The 22,121-nt window shown below is 40.9% G+C and overlaps 1 protein-coding gene and 1 pseudogene across 1 annotated transcript in view; one reads left to right on the top strand and one right to left on the bottom strand.

Moving 5' to 3' along the window:
• Window positions 1-22,121, bottom strand: part of itga4 (integrin alpha 4) — a 50,707-nt gene that overhangs the window by 6,336 nt on the left and 22,250 nt on the right. Inside the window, exons 13-27 of the mRNA XM_086220819.1 lie at window positions 20,596-20,686; window positions 20,463-20,508; window positions 20,007-20,161; window positions 19,736-19,890; window positions 19,490-19,642; window positions 18,797-18,873; window positions 18,537-18,681; window positions 15,845-15,946; window positions 15,409-15,485; window positions 14,683-14,772; window positions 14,097-14,184; window positions 11,975-12,082; window positions 9,983-10,108; window positions 9,486-9,611; window positions 7,124-7,222 (exon numbers count right to left, since the gene is read on the bottom strand). Coding sequence (XP_086076945.1) covers window positions 7,124-7,222; window positions 9,486-9,611; window positions 9,983-10,108; window positions 11,975-12,082; window positions 14,097-14,184; window positions 14,683-14,772; window positions 15,409-15,485; window positions 15,845-15,946; window positions 18,537-18,681; window positions 18,797-18,873; window positions 19,490-19,642; window positions 19,736-19,890; window positions 20,007-20,161; window positions 20,463-20,508; window positions 20,596-20,686 — 1,638 coding nt within the window. The remainder of the gene's footprint in view (window positions 1-7,123; window positions 7,223-9,485; window positions 9,612-9,982; window positions 10,109-11,974; window positions 12,083-14,096; window positions 14,185-14,682; window positions 14,773-15,408; window positions 15,486-15,844; window positions 15,947-18,536; window positions 18,682-18,796; window positions 18,874-19,489; window positions 19,643-19,735; window positions 19,891-20,006; window positions 20,162-20,462; window positions 20,509-20,595; window positions 20,687-22,121) is intronic.
• LOC147252492 (uncharacterized) lies at window positions 963-5,527 on the top strand (annotated as a pseudogene).

Here is a 22,121-nt window from a genome sequence, read left to right as displayed (position 1 = left end):
AAGATTTGTGCGATTTATTGTGAGCTCTTTTTTTGTTGTTTTACAAGTTAGACCTGTTGAGAAATTAATTGCTGACTGTGTACTCTAAGTCCCACTTGTGGTGATGTGGGCATTTGCCTGTGCTGCACAGAATAGCCTAAAATAATTGTAAATCATCATCATAACATTTATACCATGGATATTTTTTTAAATTGAGTGTCGTAAGTCCCACAGCATGGCAAGTGGGCATTTATATGTTGTTTTCAGCATGTTTTCTGAATACGTTCCGGGACCTGTGCCCCTCTCTCCTCCCTGAGCTGTCATATGTACACTCAAAAAACTGATCCAAGCCCTTCCTTGAACTGACACATTAAATTGTTTGATTTGCTGAAACAAATCTATTAAATACTAAATATATGTACATTTAATTGTGGTAATAGTTTCACCTTGACATTCATGAACTCAAAACAATGTGTTTCATTTGAACTGGGACCGCCTATTGTGCATGTGCAAGGCAACGCGCTCTCAGCCTCTGTTCTTCCCGGTCTCTGCTTACGTCTTCACCGACAAGTTTCAGTTGCCTTGACACTGTTAGACATTAGAGGCCGTTTGTGGCTTATAAATGACCAATTACTCGGTGATGATAACACCAGTGGCAAGTTTAATGAACAGTCAGTGCTGCATGGGATGCTGGATTAAATATCTGAACAGGTCTGACAGTTTAGAACACCCGATTCTGCATATTAATTAGCCATGTGCTTCTGTTTGTTTGAAAGATGATGGAAGATTCAGTCTGATGGATGGACAGATGAAGAAAGATACATTTGCATCAGAGGACACACATTTCATTAGATGAATTTCAGATGAAATTAATAATTTTATAAGAATTGTATGCAGCGGCTGCTGTAGAGCAAATAAGGAGTATTTGATATGCTTTCATGATGTGATGAAATCTGCAGCGTCATTGTAGCTGTACATTTTTTCCTTGTCCTTTCCAAATGTCCCCCTCCACTCAAAAATTAGAGTTTCTCTTCCTAAAATGTCTGCCCTTGAATACGCTCACTTGTAGCTGCACAAGGTTTGTCACTATAGAGGTGTTTTGACTTTCCTCCACTGAAAACCTCTACTCTTCTTTGGGGCAGCTAGGATCCAAGACAGGATTTTGGGGATGGAAACAGTCACTAAAATATAAAATGCAAAATTACCGAGCAAAGCTTGGGGGACTTGGTCATCCCGAAATCTGTGTAAACTCCTTGAAACACAAACGAGAAGGCAGAGGCAAAGCTGCAGCTAATATCAAGAAGCCTAGAAAGGCTGAAGTTAACTACATTCCTCTGCACCCAAAAGGTGAAACTGCAGAGAGCTTGGAGAACGAGCGAATTGCTTTATTGTCAGAACTGAAAAAGCGTAACAATGCAGGTGTGATAAAAACAAAAATGGAGAAAGCCTTCTCCCACAGAGGCCTATGATGGGAGACTTCAAAAATAGATGGCCTGCCCTGTTTGAGCAGAGTGAAGTAAGTAAATGTTTGAGTGTTGTCAAGTTTTATAATTGGTGATTAATGGCTGCAATTTGTATTTTGGTAATTTTGTCATAACCCTGCCTCCCTTTATGGCAGTACAAGTAACATGTCAGTACATTGTTGAACATTTTTCAGGTGAATGCAGAGTTCTTGCGGATCACCACCAAGTCACTGCAATCAAAGTTCCTGTCACAGATGGACCACTTCTCAGACAAACTGATTCCGATCTTCCAGAGCAAAGGAGGAGTTAAAGGGCAAAAGATCAAGCGTGTCCTGGCAATGACAGACTCGGTTAGTATAAATGCATCACACAAACTTTCACTGTATTGTGGTGGTTAAGTTTTTTCTTGTCTGTAGCTGCTCATTTCAAGAAATATTTCACAGCTGGAAATATGGTGTTTTCATAACACTAGGAAATAGATGCTACATGATCAGAGAAAAGGGGCTGTGGCATTTGCTTTTGCCTAAAAGGGAGGGGAGAAGATCTGCATCAACAAGAATGCACTGCAGTGCACCATACCAAAAAACACCTCTTGCAAGTTGAGTGGTGCTTGGTTTACACAAAAATGGAAATGGGAATGCAACAGTCTTGGAACCAAAACAAAATGGTGGGCAGTTTGTCCTTGTGCACGTACTACTCACCTAGTAATGATAACAATCTGGTTTAAATGTAAGTATTCTTTTAATCTCAGCAAGAGGAAGGCCTGAAGGAATGAGGTCAATGTTTGAAAACCTTGCATGCTCTTACTAATTTCTCAAACCTACCTAGTGCAGCTATAATTTTCACAGTTTAATGTCTGCTTTCTTTTACAATTTGATTATATAATTATTTTTTTCACATATGACAGCCCAAAAACCCACTGATCTTCAGACTGCTCTAATCCCTGCACCACCATCACAACCAGATGTCCTTATTTGTCACCCATGTTTTAGTGCGATGACATCAACATAAGGAGTAGAGCTGGGTATCACCACTGACCTCCCGATACGATACGATTTCGATACACTAGGTCCCAAGTTGATACGATTTCCGATACGATTCGATCCAATATACGATACGATATTTTAGTTAAAATACCAATTTTGCTTTGGTAATGGAAGAGATTCTCAAAGGACGAATGCTGTTAATTCAATTGTAAAAGTAACCCTCTAACCTGCTGCATAATTAAATATGAATATTTACATTGAGAACTGACCATTAAACAATAGTTATACAACATCATGCACTTTTTATTTAAAAATATGACCGTCATTCAAAACTAAAGTGCAACTTAGACTTCCATAAACTGTCAGCAGCTCAGCAAGACGACTCGCGGTGTGGCGAGATTCAATCGCCCACGTTTGTAAAACATGGGACATGAGGGACCAGTGACTGTCAGTGTAAGGAGTGGTGATGGTCAAGTAGGAATCGTAGCTCTGCTTGTCCAGCTGTCACAAGCGATGGCAACTCTCTCTGCCGATTTCATAGCAGTTGCGACGTTGTTTTTAACATCTCTGTACATCTTTGAGATTGTGACTTGACTCAGTTGTTTCTGTGTCAGTAGCACATAGCGTGGTACCAGTGTGGACGGGGGTCTGAGGCCTACATTTTCTACCTCACAGGATGGTCTGAGGTCCTTGCAGATAAAAAGTGCCAGAGCCGAAGTGATGTTCTCTGCACGTGGAGGTGTGGATGGAAACTTGGTCCCAAATTCTTTCTCCAGCGAGGGTTGTTGCAGTGACTTGTAGTTTCCTGGTTGCTGAGTGTACTCTGGGTGATGCCTCGTCACATGGCTCCAGAGATTAGTTGTATTTCCATTGTACTTAACTTCTACTTTGCACATTTTGCGCACAGCATTATTTTTGTCAAGTTTGGCACAGTTTTCTCGCTTCTTAAAGCTGAAGTGCTGCCAGACGTCGGCTCTTAAATTTGCTGGTGATTAAAGTTGTGCTTCCGCCATCTTGTTGTTCTCTGATCGGAGGCACATGGCCTGGATCTGGCGAGATCTGATCATCTGACTGCAGTAACGTTGCACTACGCACTAAATCAGGCCAGACTAAAGGGGCAAACAAAAACAAAAGAAGAAACGGGTAAGATGTAATGCATTTTAAAAAATCGATACTGGGATTTATGTATTGATAATCTTTCCTACAAATGTATATCGATAAAATATCGGTATATAGACATTTTTAACTCACCTCTAATAAGGAGGGAGTGCATCCTGAGAAGCCTGTTGTGTATGTCAATGAAGACCCAGTGTGTTTTTCAAGGAATATTTGGTAAGTTTATTGCAATTCTTTCTCATGTAGTATAATTGTAACCCATACTTATCACTAATGTAAATATGCAACATAAAAAATACTGCAACTCATCTTTTTTCTATTTTTCCTGTATTTCCTGACTTCTGGCACCTCCATTTTACTTGTTAGGACATTACTGCAACCTAGTGACACGTAGTAGTCACTGTATACACTGTAAATTATCCTACAAAGATCCACACACCGTACACGCAGGCACGCCTACCTTTAGGAGTGGGGATGGATTTGGTTTCTCACTCTTGAGTTTTGCTGAATGTTTTCTGTGGTAGATTCAAAAGGGATCACTGCAATTGCATAGCTTTACAATTGAAAAATGTTGGCCATAAAGCTGCTAACATTATGTTGCCACTCAGCTCTCTTGCACTGCTGTAGCCTCGGCTCTGACAGCTCCAGTTTCAGGCATTGATGGAGCTGAAGATGATCAGGCTCAGTCCACTGTCATCCATGTTGTGTGCCTCAGATTCTGGAGGTGAAAAAACCTCCACCTCTGAGGAGCGGTCTGTGGAGTAGGTGACCTGAGAGTCTGTGTTGCTGTCCATTTCTCTTTCATCTGTCATGTCAAGTCCTTTGTCACACATCTATGCTTCGTCCTGTCTCCGCTCCTCCTCTCTCCTTGTTCTGTCAGTGTCTGCCCACTTTTTAAGCATTTTTCAAAATGATGCAGCAGATGAAGTTAGGCTCTGACTGCAGGGGTTAGTTACTCTATAATATTGAGACTTATCTAATTCCATGCTTCATTTATGAGAAATACTATGAAGCAGCCACAGACTTCAGGAAACAACACTGATGTGTGCATCAGAAGATTCTGTGAGACCCTGACACACCACCCTCACGAACCATGGCCAGATATCTTAGGTCAAATGTTGAAGACTGCAGCCATCTTAGAATTGGCACCTGTTTTTTGACCACGACAACTGATGAACTGTTGCTCTAAACTGCTGTATGTTGTAACTGTGCATTTAGATTTTCTATATGATTTTCTGTTGTTTAGCGTTTTACTTAAATTTGTTTTCTGTGTTGTTGTTCAGTCCTCTGCAGCTGAGGACGCAGAGAGGGACATCGCCACCACATGGGGATTTACACAATCCGTAGAGATGGACATGAGGAGCCAGAGGACGTGGGAGTTGTGATTGTGGGAAGTCCTCAACAATGTTGGTAGTGTCATCATGGGGTTCATCATGCTGTTTGGGCTCATTTATGCCCTTGATCTAGCCTTTCCCGAAAACCTCAAGTACACCTTTGAGTTTTTCCAGAAGATCATTATGAACTTGGATGGACACAAGCTGAATGCTAAGATACAGCAGGTGAAAATCAAGCTGTTTTCATGAGGGGCAAACACTGTCCACACAGTCAGTGACAGTCAGCGTGGATGGTTTTCTTGTTCTAAAAATTACTTGTGTAGTGCATCTTGAAGTGTGTTCCTATGGATAGGCTGTGACTGGGCTGGATTTTTTTCAGGTTCTGTTTTGTACTTCTACAATGTGTGTTGTACATGTATATGTATATTTCATATCTGTTTGTAGGCATTACATACTACAGTTTATAGTAAAACCAACGTTTTCATGTTTAATCTGAGCTGGTTATACCATGCCTTAGCCTTCGCAAATATTGCACTTGTATTATTGTTCTACTAGTACTAATTACTTTGGTTGAAGCAATTTCTTTTCTTCTCTAAATGTGATAGGTCATACACTGTGTTCATCATAGACAAAAAACTGAAGAGAAGCTGAAAAATTTAAGATCTCAGTCAAGGTCAAAGTGCATTTTGAACCGTTTATTTTGAGATTGGTGGAAGAATTTCCATGTTTTGTACTGCTGATGTGTGTTAAATGTGGTATATGTATATTTAATGCCAGTTTTTAGGCACTACATAGTGCTTTTAAAGGTAAAAAAGGTTCATGGTTGGTCCAAACTGGTCAAAACTTGCCTTAGCTTTTCTGCCTGAAACATATCTGGGTTCTAGGGCAGTTTTTCTGTGTGTTTTGATACAAGTCGTGATGTTGTTGAGTTTGTATATCACTGTCATAAATATGCTGATGAGTTCCATGTTGATGTTACATATATATATATATATATATATATATATATATAAATATATATATTTGGATGAGTTTTTATTCGTTTTAAATAACAACACATTAACCAGATTTTGTGTTATGTGTGTCTGAAATGGGGATCAAATGAAGTAATGAAAGAATTTTATTTTAGACCAACTATATTAGTTTGAGTTGAACGAATGTAAATCAGTTTAGGCCATTTAATGCACTTGGCATTCTGAGATCCCATCACTGAAACCACATCAGGAGGTGGTCTGGGCCACATGTGGACATATTCTTTCAGTAGTGTGTGCGCAAAAGCATCCTGGGACAGATTAAAGTTGTCCTTGGTGATGTCCTTTGTTTACATCAAAATTGACACTTTAGCATGCAAATGTTTGCATATTATCACAGTCTGATCATGTGAAATGCTCATGGAGATATTGGAACTGTATCAAACCGTGAATTATTTGGTTGGTATTTGGTCAGGATCACACAATCATGTCAGGGAATTTCACTGTCTTTTGCTTTTAACTTTAGACTGATAAACACAGGGTTAAGTATCGCTGGCTGCACCACTCACTCTCTTATGAAAAGTGAGTATCTCTTGAAAGTCAGCTGATCACTCTCTCTCTTTTTCTCTGTTTCTCTCTCTGCTCCAAAACACTACACCAGACAGACCATCCAAAAAAAAGACAGCAATTCCTTAGAGATAGTATTCTACTAAACACTTGTGTATGCCCCTTGTAAGAAATACACGATCGTGGGTATATATTTCTATTAAAAATGCAGTCAATGGAATTAATGGATGCATTTATTTACATTCAAAGTGGGTAAGTGAGCAGAGCTGACCCCTTGTGATTGGAAAACCTCAAGACGCATATTAATATCAAGTGTGCAGGGGGCCAGCGTGACATAAGTGGCTGCATTCATGGCTTTTAGAGCTATAATTTAAGAGCTTTTTGACCATTAGCACATGCTGATGTTGGTAAATACACTACCAAAATGACAATATGAAACTGGTAAAGGTATACAATATTCACAATTCTACAATTTTATTTAGCAGATGCTTTTGTCCAAAGCGACGTACAACACAAGCAAGAATTTAGACTTAGTTAAGGAAAAGCCCATAGGGACTTATTCTACCCCACAGGACAAAGAGGAGAAGCAATTCACCCTGAAACAATGACAACTTTCAGTTGAGCGTTTCAGTCGACCACTACTCTGTGTTGAATCAGGTTGTAGGATGTATGTGTTAAACTGTTGGTTGTGATGAAGGTGGTTTTACCAGTGCTACAGGTTGTTCCTGGACAAGGATGGTGTGATGATCTGCTTTGGGAGATGACATCACCGCTGTGCTCTCCAACATCATGATACTGTGACGACCCTGAGACAAAAAAACAGAGAATATATGCCACTAAACGTTAGAAAGTCTGTTTATGTTGTGGATTACAAGGTGATGTGGAAAAAAAGTACAATAAATGTACATTACTAATAGTTAGTTAATGCTTGGTTAACTGTTACTTCAAAGTTTAGTAATGCGTCTAGTAATTATAAATGATCATGTTCACTTTGAAGGCAAGGATGAAACAAAAGGCATACATGTTCCCCACTTCCTATAAAAGGTTACATAGAGTGATGGTTACTTCATGGTCAGTTATGCTGAAGTAATGCTTATTCAGCAGTCTCAATATGTACGAAAATAATTGTTGCTATTGTGATGTTAAATGCTACCAGTCAAGGAGAAAATAACCCTAAACACATCTTATCTTTAAAAACGAATATATTGCTAAATAAACAGAATAAAAATGCACAAGAGCTCAACTGCTGTTCATCTCACTTGGATCAAATACTGTCAAGTAAGAGGAAAGCTACGGAGCACGAATCCAAGTGTCATCTGCTGTTGAACTTTGAATACTGGCTGCAGCTGTGACTGTTAATTCATCCTGCATGAGTAGGACCGATTTATGTGAGGCCATCTGAGTTATATCACCAGATGTTATCAGCTCAGAAAAAAGTGATGGACTTGAAAACTTTGAAGTAATGTTGTCTTAATAAGTCTGCTGGAACTGCTGGGAGCCATAAAAGGTCAGGAAAAATAAGGAGGATGTTGAGGGAAAATGAATGTGAAGTTCTGTAAAACTGAATTGCTGTTTTTTCTGAATGAAATACATTTTAAATTGCATCCATTACAGTTTCTGTTTGCTACATTTTAATTAAGTTTCTCTATTAAGCCTTACAAAATCTATAAATAAATTGGTTTGAGAAAGCAATTTGGCACTGATTGTGAATGTTAATTTGAACAGATCTGGTGCTGCTGAGCTTTCAATGGAATAGGACATGAGTTCTGCATCTCCTGTCAGTTATGATTACAGTGCATTTTATTTGTACTTTTCATTTTTATTTTCAATCCTGTTTCACTTCACTCCACTTTATGGCACGAACATACTCATCTTCACGCAGTCAGGTTTTAGAGACACAAAGCAAGCAGTGCTATCCATTCATTTACTGAAACAGTTTTGGGCATCAGACATCTGATATTTAATAGTCCACATCTGATTTTCATATTCTTTAAAGATAATTTGGTGGTCGTGTTAATTTCGATTAGGTTTTTCTGACTGACTCCTCTACTTGTCGAATTGGAATGAATAAGCTGACGTGGTCGGGGGACAGAGCAAGTCTCTGTGGAGTTTAGGAGGGTAACTGCCCTAGTGGACATGCAGAGAAGACGGCAGCTTCCAGCTACTGGCTTCTCTCCATTGGCTCCCTATCAAATTCAGGATAGAATTCAAAATTCTCCTTCTAACATACAAAGTCCTCAACAGTCAGGCTCCTTCATACCTGACAGAGCTCATCGTCTCCTATTATCCAGCTAGAACCCTTCGCTCCCAGGATGCAGGGTTACTGGTGGTTCCTAGAGTTTCTAAAAGTAGAATGGGAGCCATAGGCTTCGGCCCTCAGGCTCCCCTCCTGTGTAACAGTCTCCCTGTTTCGGTCCGGGATGCAGACACGCTCTCTGTGTGTAAGAGCAGACTTAATACCTTCCTTCTTGATAAAGCTTTTCTCTCTCTCTTTATCTGTCCCTCTCTCTCCTTCTGCATATCTGTCTTCCTCCATTATCTGTCTTTGTCTCTGCCCCACTCTCTTCCTCTCTTTTCCTCCAACCGGTCAAAGCAAAAGGCCGTCCCCATTGATCCTGGATCTGCTCGACGTTCCTATCTTTTAGAAGGGAGGTTTCCATCATCGCTGTTGCAAGACGTGCTTGATCATGGAGAATTGCTGGGTGTAGATTTACTGAAGGAGTGTGGTACTGGACCTGCTCTACTTTTGAAGTGTCATGAGATAACTTTGTTGTGATTTGCCGCTACAAATAAAACTGACTTGGCTTGACTTGAGTAGAATGTAGATCAGCTTATTATTATCTGGGATGTATATTTTTCTCACAGTGAAATGGAGTCAAATCCATTTTTCAAGCACCTCATTGGCAGATGGCATCATGCCACTCAGGTGTTAAGGGAAGATTCAGTCTCCCGGAAATTAAACACCCCAGAGGACAAAAGTGAATGTGTGATTGTATTAATATGACAAACAGTGTTGTGCTGTGTGTGTGTGTGTGTGTGTGTGTGTGTGTGTGTGTGTGTGTACGCTACCGGAGCTTGCAGTAATACTGCGGGGTTCAGTCTGATCTCTAGTTGGATGGTGACTTCTCCGCCTGCCTCCACATTACCAAGATGACACACCAACCGCTCACACAACTCGTCGCCACGACCGCAGAACTGTGCAGACACGCAGAAATAAGTTTCAGGCTCACATGTACACATTTGACCCCAGTGTTTAAGGTTCTAAACCACAAGAGGCCAACAAGCCACAAGCCAACAGTTTGGCTCTATGCATGTCAGATAGTTGTTGAGATAGTTCAGTCTCAACCAAATTGGTGGACCAACATAAGAATCAAAATAATTACCACATTATAAAAATATTACAAGGCAAACATTTTCCTAATGAAGTCTTTTTCTCAAGCATTCTTTAACCTTTTAAAAAATTAAGCAAATATCCCACTTTTTTCTTACCAGTGAAGGCTTTGGTTGAGCATCACTTTTTTGTAACTGAGAAAAAAAGATGCGGTGTTTGTTCTGCGTAAGTTTACCATTGTGCGGGTGGAGGTGGAGGAGAAGAAGAAGACTAGCTGTTTGAGGAAGGAAGCTTGAGGGGCATCACAGTCCTCAATAACTGAAACAGTTGTGTTGCTGATGGAGCAAAGACCGTGAGATGACTGCAGAGAGAATATCAATAAATTAATTCCACACATTAATTCTACTACTGTGTGATGCTAGTTTAAATACCTCAAACCATCACTGCTACCACTACCATGGCAGTGTTCCAAAAATGGTAGACCAACCAAAATGGTGGACCTGAGCCATAACCATCAAGCCGTATACATTATACACAGTAAAATACAGACAATATCACACCTGGGACAGTGCCCTGTTGAGGTCACAGCAGATTAGAGATGAAGTAAAAGTCATACATGTGCCTGAATAATTCAACAGGAAGCAAGGAATGGACATAAATAAATATTTTTGGCGTCAAAAAGCTGTTTTCACTTGTATACCCTATCTCAATTGTGAGTGAATGAAATTGTGATTCTCCTTTGGTCAAAGTCACGTAGTTCATAGATTAGCAAAGAGCTGGAAATTATACCAGGACTTTATGTTTTGATATATATTATTTTAAATTCTACTACAACTGGATAGTGCAGTTAGTCTTCATTCTGACTGTAACCTGTGGCCAAGAAATATGGGCCACGCCCTACAGAATTAGATCACAGATACAAATAGCCGAAATGGGTTTGCTCAGGAGGGCAACTGGCATCTTCCTTAGCCCTAAGTTGAAAAGTTACAGGAACCCCGAGGACACACCGGAGGCGGAAGCGCTGCAAAAGGCTGCGGCGTGCATCAAGTTTCCTATCGGCACCAATGTTTACACATCTGTCCGTTCACACTGGCTCGTGCTTTGCAGCGATCGTTTCGGCATCTAGTCTATTTTTTTCCGCAAGCCAACAGCAACTCTGTCAAGCTCGACAGGAAGTCGGACACAGGAACGACATAGAGCATCTGGTGAACTATCAAAATAAAGGAAATTTCAAACAAAACAACCTGATCTATAATGTCATTGGCTGTCCTGCCTCTATTTAAACAGTATTTTAATTCTAAGTGTATTTAACTGAGGCTACAGACCTAACTACACAACACTAGAAACAAACACTCTTTACTGTGGCCGTTCATGCAGCATTTAGACATTTAAAACTCATTACTGTAGCCACCAAAAGACATGGACATACATGTACAATTGTCATGAATACCTTACCTTATAAATTGATAAGGCTATAAACTTACCCAAGATAAAAATCAGCTCTTTATAAAAAAAAAAAAAGGTGGAGAGGAGCAGAATTGCTTGTTGACTGGCAAGGAGAAATGCAAGGGAAATGACACTTTACGATGCTTCCGCCTCCGGTGTGTCCCTAAGGTAAGCCTTCCATGAGGGACTTGGAGTAGGGCTCCTGCTATTATGTGTAGGACAGACATCTAAGTGGAAATCTATTAACAATGCCACATGGGGTCTCCCTCAGCAGGTCCACCTCAGAGGAGGTTGCCGAGGACCAGGTGGAGGGATCGTATTTCCACAGTGGCCTTCGGGATACCCCAACCATAGCTGGCTGATGAGGCCAGAGAAAGGGAACTTTGGGATTCCCTACTGGAGCTGCCCTGCCATGCAATTTTAGATAAGTGGTTGAAAATGGATGCATAACAGCTTCAGCCATCATTAGGTTTTTGGTGAGTGAGACTGGAGATGCCAAAACTGTTTGGGTTGTCGAAGCCGATGACTACCCAGGAGGGTTGCTTCTTGCATCCTTCTCCTTACAAAAATAAATGTTTCAGTGTCGATGATGGATGTGTGAGAAGTAATTCTGACCTCTGAGGTTCATGATATCCCTCCAGAAATTCAAACATACATGATGATATGCTCCTAACTGCAGTCATTATGTAAGGAACCCGTATTCAATTCATCTTACATGGTATAAAATATTAAATAAATGTCAAAAGTTCTGATCATTAACTGTTGCAACAACTGCATTTACCTGCCAGTCGGCCACTTGCAGCAGTCTGTGTCGGTATGGTGTGAGAATTTTTGGTAGCGCGATGTCTACAACTGTATCTACTGACCTGCTGGGACCAGAGTTTAGCACCTAAAGACAGGGATGGAAGAAAAGTCAATAGAAAGTTACAAGTTGGCACAATTTGATGTGAATTCACTCAAAGCAGTTTACACTTAAGATAAATCTGTTCACAGAGGGGACTTTTGAAAGACAACTGTGTATCCTTTTAGGGGAGGAATTTTGTACATAAACGAAATTTATCAGACACAAGAAATAGGCTGGAGACGCAGAGATGGTTTACACTGGACCTCTTTAAATGGACGTCCATAACAGATGTACAAGGTTCGCTGTGAGATGAAGTTGAGTCAGCTCCCCTCACAACATCTGTGCCCAACATTCGTGAACAGTCACACATATGTGTCAACCCATCCATCCATCCATCGTCTTCCGCTTATTCCTTTTGTTAAGGGTCGCGGGGGGGCTGGAGCCTATCCCAGCATCTATGGGTGAGAGGCGGGGTTCACCCTGGACAGGTCGCTAGTCCATCGCAGGGCCAACATACAGAGACGAACAACCATTCACACTCACATTCACACCTACGGTCAATTTAGAGTGTCCAGTTAGCCTAGTCCTTAATTGCATGTCTTTGGACGGTGGGAAGAAGCCGGAGTACCAGAGAGAACCCACGCAGGCACAGGGAGAACATGCAAACTCCACACAGAAAGATCCCGTGCCCGAGCCGTGACTCGAATCCGGAACCTTCTTGCTGTGAGGTGACAGTGCTAATCACTGCAGCACTGTGCCGCCAGCTGTTGACCTTACAAACAAATTTGGAAGCTGAGGCTACAAGAGAGCTAAAATAGGATGTCAGCTAAAATTCCATATCACTTTCTATAAGTAAAAAGGTGCAATTTGGGCTTCCTGAAGACCAATATTGTGTATTTGAAGAAACAAAAGTAGCTAAAAGCACAATGAGTAGCTTTGTTTGGCAAAAAATATGATGAGAAAAACACAAATTCACTCAATTGTTACGAATGGACCATTCGAACTAGAACTGTGTGGCCGTGTCTGTTTCTGCAGAATTTTTTCCATCTGCCATAATTTCATGGTTTTTCAGCTTTTAACTTAATTTGTAATGAGAATGGTAGGTCTGGATGTTTTCTTCATGCACGATCAACTCCCCAATTTCCACTTACTACACATGGGGTCGTGACCCTCCAGCAAATAACAGCACACAGGTGTGTACCTGTTGAGCCCTCAGGTGCAGGGCAGGTGACAGATGAGATGTTAAACAGATTTCAGAGGAAGCAACAGAAAATATGAGAGACAGAGCAGACAAAGTTCTCTGCAGTGAGTGAGGGATCGGCTTTCATGTGACCTGGAGGATAAAATGGGATCATGAGAGATGGAGAGCTATTGGTGACGACCCCTGAAATAAACTGGGATGATGTGAAGACACAGGGAAAAGTGTGGTAATTTTCCTGGCTGTAGCAACCGGCTCTTCAGGAATGTTTATAAATAAATTTGATTTGATTTGAGGTAGGCAGCACGGTGGTGCAGTGGTTAGCACTGTCACCTCACAGCAAGAAGGTTCTGGGTTTGAGCCCCGGTTCAAGCACAGGGTCTTTCTGTGTGGAGTTTCCATGTTCTCCCTGTGCCTGCGTGGGTTCTCCTTGGGTACTCCGTTTTCCTCCCACAGTCCAGAGACATGCAAAAGGGGACGAGGCTAATCCAATACTCTAACTCTAACCAATACCTACCCCCGCGACCCTTAACAGGATAAGTGGTAGAAAATGGATTGATGGGTAGATGGATGATTTGAAGTACAAAACTGTCCATTTTCTAGTGCATTCTTACTAGTCCTATCCTGTCTCGTAATACCACCTAGTACCTCAAGAGGCAATATTGAATCATTACAGCACCCAGTCTGCTGTCAGTCCAGCTAAGAAGATGACATCAAGCTGGCCAGAGAAAATTTTATGTAGCAAACAATGGGCAGGATGTAGCTAGGGAGAAAAGTATCTCATCTGATCTATTCAGTCTGCTGCTATTGGAACATGCACTGGGCAAAGATGCTGAGGATGAAATGAGACTTGAATTTTACCTTATAAGTATAGTTGAATTTCTCACTGTAGCAGTCGATTGGAGTTGAGCCTTCGTCTCCAAACACAAATGAAGACGGTGTCACAAAACTGCAAACAAGTCATAAAGTCTCATATTGGGAACATCTTCAGTCTCAGCATATGGCTGAGACACCGGAGTAAGACTGCCTAATAGCTCCTGACTCAACAGCAACAAAAAAAAATTCCCCCTAATTTGACCATATATTTCTGTTTGTTTGTTTTTTAAATTTCTTTGTTCATTTTTAGCTTTAATTATTTCAGTTCTTGCATCTGTCCTCTATGAACTGTTCATCATGAGCCATACAGTATAAGTAACTTTTACCTACTGTCCAAGACATTATTGTTTTTGTGCTTCTCAAAATTACTGTGACTGTCCACGTACTCTCTCTCTCTGTCTGTGTGAGTCTCTCTCAATTGGGTAGGTGTTAAATGACATTTAAATATCTGTATCATATAATTGCAGTTTCCACGCTTCATCCCTCTGCTGATGTGGTTTGACCCGTAAAACTAATACAGCAACATAGTTTTGACCAATATCACTCTGGTGGTCTTAGTGGAGTAACTCACCCATGGATGTTTATGTTGACTCCATATTTCAGAGGAAGAATTAGGCTGACAGAATTATCATGGAGATATTCTTCACTCTCATAGCTGTCACTGAGGAAAGAATGGATTTGAAATGATTAATTGCAAACATCACAGAGGGCCTCTTGTATAATTCTGCAAACAATTTTACTGTAAAACATTTTTTTCACATTTTATTTAATAGACAATTTATCACATAAGTCAATTAATAGTGTGATTTTCAACCATTCCCCCTTTAGCCGATAAAACAACAAGCTAGATATTTTATCTTAAATAATGAATTCATGCACGGTGGTGCAGTGGTCAGCACTGTCACCTCACAGCAAGAAGGTTCCGGGTTCGAGCCCAGATTCCAGCACAGGGTCTTTCTGTGTGGAGTCTCCATGTTCTCCCTGTGCCTGCATGGGTTCTCTCCAGGTACTTCAGCTTCCTTCCACAGTCCAAATGCATACAAGAGGGGACTGGGCTAATCCAGTACTCTAAATTGACCGTAGGTGTGGCTGTGAGAGCCAATGGTTGTCTATCTGTACGAGTTGGCCCGGTGATGGATTGGCGACCTGCCCAGGTTGTACCCCACCTCTCTCCCGAAAGCAGCTGGGATAGGCTCCAACCCGCAACCGTTAACAGGATACAAAATAGATGCATGGATGGATGGATGGATGGTAATTAACTCATCCCTTGAGGAAGGAAAAGATGTTGTATCCTGACCTGCTAGTATTGGCCTGAATGATGACATCACCAGCTGTTGAGTTCAGGTTAACGTCCAATAGAAAGCTTACGTTCATCTACAAGAAAAGGGAAAAGTTTGCTCTTTGAAAGAATTGTGATAACACTCTGCTGGAGAACTTTAACCTTTCTTCAATCAGCCCAGTAATATTACATGTTCTTATTAAAGTAATGTTTACATATTGCATCAAAATTGCTGATATATTATTGACATTTTATTTCACAATATATATTCTACAAATAACTGATACAAAGGAAATACTGCAAATATCTGCTGACAAGACAAAAGCTCAGGACAGAAAGTACCGACATACAGCAAGAGACCTTCGACCTCTGCACTATAGGCAGTTGGAGTTGCACTGAGCTGAGGGCAAAAACAAGCAATCTCTTTTTGGAATGAAAGTATTGTGAGGAATACCTGAGCATTAGCTGGCAGTACAAGACTGGAAACACTACAGTCAACACCCATTGTTGTACTGTTCACTTCCTGTGTGATATCGCAACTCACCATGTTGTCTTCCTGTGCACACATACGAAGGCAAAGTTAGTTGAACTTTATTTGATGATATCAAAACTGTGTCTGTTTGACAGAAGGCAGAGGGATGTGTCTGTTTGACTGACAGCGGCCACAGGGGAAAGATGCTATGGTTGTTCCTGTTCCTCAATCTGGCTGCACGAAAGACCTTAATGATTTTAGGCCTGGCACTCTGACCTCAGTTTTATTGAAGATTCTCAAGAAACTGGTCAGTGCAGACATTTAGAGAAAAAAACTGTACATTCTCTAGATCTAATGCAATTTGCATACTCACCTCATAGGAGAAGTAGAGGATGCTATAGTTACCCTATTTATCCTCCTGAACCTTCTCATGCTAGACTTTCATTTGTGGATTCCTCCTTTTTTAAATTAATATAATCCAACCTCACAATCTAACTGAACGGCTTCTGGAACAGTTTAAAGGAGGGGCAGGCTCCCAGATTTCTATGGACTTTTTGTTATAATCCCTGACTTTGTCATGATTTCTTGGTGGTAATCAATAAAATATGATGTTTAAAAAAGGAAGTATCGAAATCCCTAATACATGAAGAGCGCAGGGCCAAATTTACCTCCGCCAAATCAAAAACTGCTACCAGCCAGATTGGTTGGCTGTCCATCAACAACCAAAACCAGAATGCACCTGATTGGGTAGCTTAGCTCTCTGTCAAAAGGCTGAGACTGGGAAGCCTAAAGTGTGTATCAACGCCTTGTTGGATCAGTGTTGGTTGAGCAGCATCAAGGAGGATTCCCAAAAAGCCAGAAGAAAACACAGCAAAAAGAAAAAGGCCTTTTGTAGAACAAGCAATAGATAAGAGGGAGAAGGATAAAAGGCTCGGTGCAACAAGAGTGATTCTTGGGGATTAATTTGCTCACTGAAGGAGTCTAAAAGAATCAAAAGGTTTAGCTACACACGCAAGTAGCAGCGTTTCTTTTGGACAGGTAAGAAACCCATTTTCTGACTTTGCTAGCTAGCTACCTATAGAGGCTATATTTAGTTTACCGATATAGACAGACAAACAGACAGACAGACAGATTACTTTATTTATTTATATCATATTTTGTAGCACTGCTGGCAACGCCTCAACAATTATTGACCTTAACATTGCTTGGGATACATGGGAACTAGTGGTATGTTTTGTAGCTTGGCATGTTAGATTCGAGTTATGGAATGGGTTGCAAGAAGAAGGAACACGATCATATATCTATAGCAATGCCACGACTTCCTATTCTGGTTTACTAGAGGGTTTTAGGGGGAGGGTGAGTGGGAGTGAGTAGGGAGGGTTCATGATCAGAGTATGATTCAAAAAACGATTTAGACAAAATTATGCCATATTGTTTGTATATTATGTTTCCTTTGTTAAATCAAAAAAAGAAAATAAAAGAATACGCAAAAAAAAAAAGAAGCCAAAAACAGGCAGCGCCTACCCCTGCTTTAACTTGAGCAAAAATCCGGTGGGCTGGATCCTTAATTTTTTAATAAACAGGACACAAAGAGTGAGGGTTAATTGCATTCTGTCTGACCAAAACTACTTTTCTACTGGCTCCCCACAAGGGTGTGTGTTGTCACATTTATGATCCATTCTGTACACAAAATTTGTGATAACAGAAACATTAAGAATAATAAAATAATAAAATAACACAGATGATTCTGTTATAATTCGTCTGGTCCATTACAATGACTTCAGCCATGACCCAGTCATTGATCAGTCTGTACAGGGGTGTGAGGAATTGTACCTCCAGATAAACATATTGAAAACTACATAAATGCCCATTGATTTTCGAGGAAGAACTCACACAAGCAAATCCACTGTAATAAAAGGTCAGAGCACTTCATCTCTAAAATCATATAAATTAAAAAAATCTAAATTAAAAATTCAACCATAACCCTCAAGGACCATTATTGATGACAAATTATAATTTGAAGCTAATTGTGAAGCATTGTGCACAAAGGGTCACCAACATTTGCACTGTCTTAGGAAACATTCATATATTCATATTGATCAAACCATAACCCTTCATTGAATTGGTTTTGTTGGTTTCATGATGTTGGTCTTTCATCTCCCCCCAGATGGAGGATCTAAGTTGTAGAACAAAGTGATACAGAAAAGGTTTGTTCTGTCACTGAGTTGAAAAAATACAGCATTAACTTTAATAAACATCATTTATTGCATTATTTATTAGCACTATCCATCCTACTCTTATCTATGCATTTACCTTAGTTTTAGAGGTTTTTAGTTTTTATTTATTGGAGTGATTTTTATTATTTTCAATATGCATAGCTCCCTCTTATTAATATTAATATTGCTCATGTTCTGTTTGGTGAAGCCCTGAGTAGTTTATCACATGTCAGTATGTTTAACTAGCGTATTCTTTTGAATCCGTAATGTGTTGCATTATGTTATGTGTGTTTGTATCAAGTACAAAACAGAATGTAAAGGATAAATCTACCTATGGGTACAAATAAAGTAAACTAAACAGAACTGAACTTTAGACAGCTAGCAGATTGTCATGGTAATTATGTAGACAATTAAGAAAAATCTGATCAGCTAATATACTCACAATGATGTGTACTCACATTTTGCAGTACTTTGATGAAATGGATATTATGAGGGAATTGGAGCATCAATCGTGGAAGGAAGGCATCGTCTCCAGAGATCACTAGTGAGGTGTTCAACATTATTGTCCTTCCAGAGCCAAGAGCAAAGTACTGCTGCGGCTGTCTGATGGTAAACAAGACAAACATATATGCAGAGAGAGTGATTGGGGTAAATAATCTGTGTATATGTGTGTGTGTGTGTGTGTGTGTGTTAGTGTCAAATAGTCATCTGATCTTACTGTGGCAGGACCAGTTGGGCTGACAGCTGAATGTCAGTGCAGCAGTTCAACAGAGAACAGGAACGAGCAAACCATGTCTGCACAGATACACACAGAGGTTATGGATGACATCAGTCATGTTGACATCCCAGATGCCCTATGACCTATGACCTCTGTCTTACACAAGAAAACAATGCTCCGATGACCACCCACCACCTCCTGTTCTAAGTTCCTATATGTTCTTTCCTGCTCTGTTTTTGTTTGTCACTGTGGGGACACAGCATGGGAACACAGGGAAGATGTCAGTTCATGCAGTGCGAAGTGCAGCTGTAACCACATCTGAATACGCAGGAAGTTATTTTCAACATGTGTAAGGGAGCTGACAACAGATCATCAGTTTCCTTTGCTTTAAACCAGGGAATCAGCTTGTTTTGATTTTGAATCTTCCCTAACAATAACTGTTAGTAATAATCTGATTATTTGCTTAGCTTATTGCATATTATCTTAACCACTACTGGAACAACTACGGTACTCATAGTAAGTAACCTCTGTAATTATCAAGAACTAAGCTCCTGATATTAGACTCTAAAAGGGGGTGGGTCATATTTAAGCAAAATATCACTTATTTCGAGTACATGAGTTGTTTTTTGATTAGGCAGTGCTTGGTTAATGTTATTACTCGCTGTTGCCTGCATTTATTTCTGGTTGATGTACCTGGTTAGTGAAGGTATTCTGGTGTCCTGCTCTTTGCTGCAGAATTGGTTTCAATGGTGGGAAACTTTTGGGCGTGAGTCTGTTGGTGTTCGTTTCTCTGAGATTGTAGGAAACTTTAAACTGGACTGGCGTAAAAATGTCCCTCACATCTTTCTGTAACGACACAAAACAGAAGGGAAAGTTGTTAGCATGACTTGAGCTATCATCATGTATCATTAAATGTTTTTCATTTCCATGCAGCATTACCCTTTGATAGGCAGTGTGGTTTGTACAAGTGAGTTGGCCATGTCGTGCTCTTATACGACCCCTTGTAATATTGAATGACCCATTACCATGGAAATAAAAACGATGAGGGAAGGATGGCTTATGAAGGACATCAGATGTTAAATTATACTGAAGATCTGTGGAGGAGAGTAATAAATGTTTTAATCAATGTAACAATGGCATAAGTCTTTACACCTAACTTTCTCAAAATGTCAAACCAAAGATGGAGTCTTTACTCGTTGAATGGATTTACCTATAACTCCCTTGTACTGTCTGGAGCTGACTTGGAAGCAGACAGTGACATTGATGCAGACAGTTGGAGTACTGTGTTCTCTGCATAGTGCCAACTGCTGATCAATCTGCTTCGGCAAAGCTAGAGATGCCTCTACCCGGAGCACTGGGCGGGACCTATAGTGCACAAAAATAAAACCATCACAATATGGTGTCTGATATTATTTAATTTCCCTGTTAACAAGTGTTATAGGATTGGAAAATATAGTTTATTTTTGACTTTGATCCTCAAAGCAGGAATCCCCCATACTTTTAGCAGACATTGGGAAATGAGGGGAAATCCTTTTTTTGTATATCCTGCTTCCTCTGCAGTATCACTTCCTTCCAGATCAAATAGATGAGGAAGACTTCTTCCTTTGCATCTCTATGTAAAGGGCAGCTACAGCTGTAGCTTATATGCTCTATTTAATGGTTTTACCTGAGAACCACTGCAGAATCAGAGAGGAACGCACCCACTGCTATATCTACAAGAAAGAGTCCAAAGTTTCAAAAATAATTGATAACAAAGAATTGCACAGTATGTCAGGAAACAGTTGTGATAATGAAGTTACCCTGGTAGCCATTATCATCAATGTCAATTCCAGAGCCCAGTGACTGGCCAAACATCCTCAGGTCACGACCCAGGTCAGTTCCAGTGATCCTCTGAAAACACAAACACATAACATGTTGAATATATAAATAGCATCTGCTTTTATTAACTTGTATGAGTTTGGTTGACAAGGGCAAGACAGCAGTGCAGGAACCCCAGAAGGAACCAGGACTGGCAACCGTGCAGCTTTCAGAGAAACTAGTCTATTTCAGAAGTTTTGGGTGGCATTCAGATTCAGATTCGGAAAACTTTATTTATCCCCATGGGCAGCAATTAAGGCATGGTGGTATAATGTTTAGCCCTGTTGCCGAACAGCAGAAAGGGTCCCAGGTTTTAGGTCTGACGATCCCAGATCCTTTCTGTGAGGAGTTTGCATGTTCTCCTGTGTCTGTGAGGGTTTGCTCCAGTTTCCCCCACCATCAAAAACATGTAGCTTAGGTCAATTACTCCCAACCAAGGTGCTGGCTGAAGATCTGGAGTTGGTGGCTGAGTGCTGCACGTGGTGGCTCACTGCTCTCTTCTGCAGAGGATGAATTTTTATGGGTTGCATGTTTTTATCTACTGGTTGTTATATGAATGACATCAACTGTATGAATAAAAATCTATATCCCAAATGAAAATAAACAGCTGAGGCATGAAGAGAAGTAAAGAACAGCCCAAGGGAAAACATCATCCTGTGTAGAGGAAAAATGCAGATCAAATAGGTCAAGACAGGTAAACAAAGTATTATAATTCAATAAATAAAGAGAAAGGTATTGTAATTATTTTGCTGTGAATTAACAGGGGAAATTGTGCCAGCTGAAATAAGGCAGGCCCGACCTGAACCCGAGTGGTGTGCAGTTATTGGACTTCTGTGCAAGCCGCAGTTTGTCCATAACTAACACCATGTTCGAAAATAAGGATGCCCACCAGTGCACGTGGCACCAGGACATCCTAGGTCGCAGGTCTATGATCGATTTCATTGTCGTATCATTTGACCTGCGACCGCATGTTCTGGACACTCGGGTGAAGAGAGGAGCTGAGCTGTCAACTGATCACCATCTGGTGGTGAGTTGGATCAGGTGGCAGGGGAAGACGCCGTGCAGACCCGGCAGGCCCAAACGAGTAGTGAGGGTTTGTTGGGAATGCCTGGCGGAAGAACCAGTCAGAATGATCTTCAACTCCCCCCTCCGGCAGAGCTTTGACCACATCCGGCAGTGGGGAACATTGAGTCCGAATGGGCTATGTTCTGCTCTGCCATTGTCGAGGTGGCTGCTGTGAGCTGTGGCCGTAAGGCTGCAGGGGCCGGTCGTGGCGGTAATCCTCAAACCTGCTGGTGGACACCAGAGGTGAGGGGAGCTGTCAGGCTGAAGAAGGAGGTTTACAGGGCATGGCTGGCCTGCGGGTCTTCAGAGGCAGCTGACCGGTACCGGCAGGCCAAGCGGTGTGCAGCCATGGCGGTAGCCAAGGCAAAAACTCGGATGTGGGAGGAGTTCGGTGAGGCCATGG

Source organism: Aulostomus chinensis, chromosome 12, assembly GCF_037954235.1.
Source record: "Aulostomus chinensis isolate RoL2024-O1b breed Wild chromosome 12, RoL_Achi_v1.0, whole genome shotgun sequence".
Classification (NCBI taxonomy): Eukaryota; Metazoa; Chordata; class Actinopteri; order Syngnathiformes; family Aulostomidae; genus Aulostomus; species Aulostomus chinensis.
The sequence above is the reverse complement of the archived record's forward strand: the minus strand, read 5'-3'. Positions and strand labels throughout refer to the sequence as shown.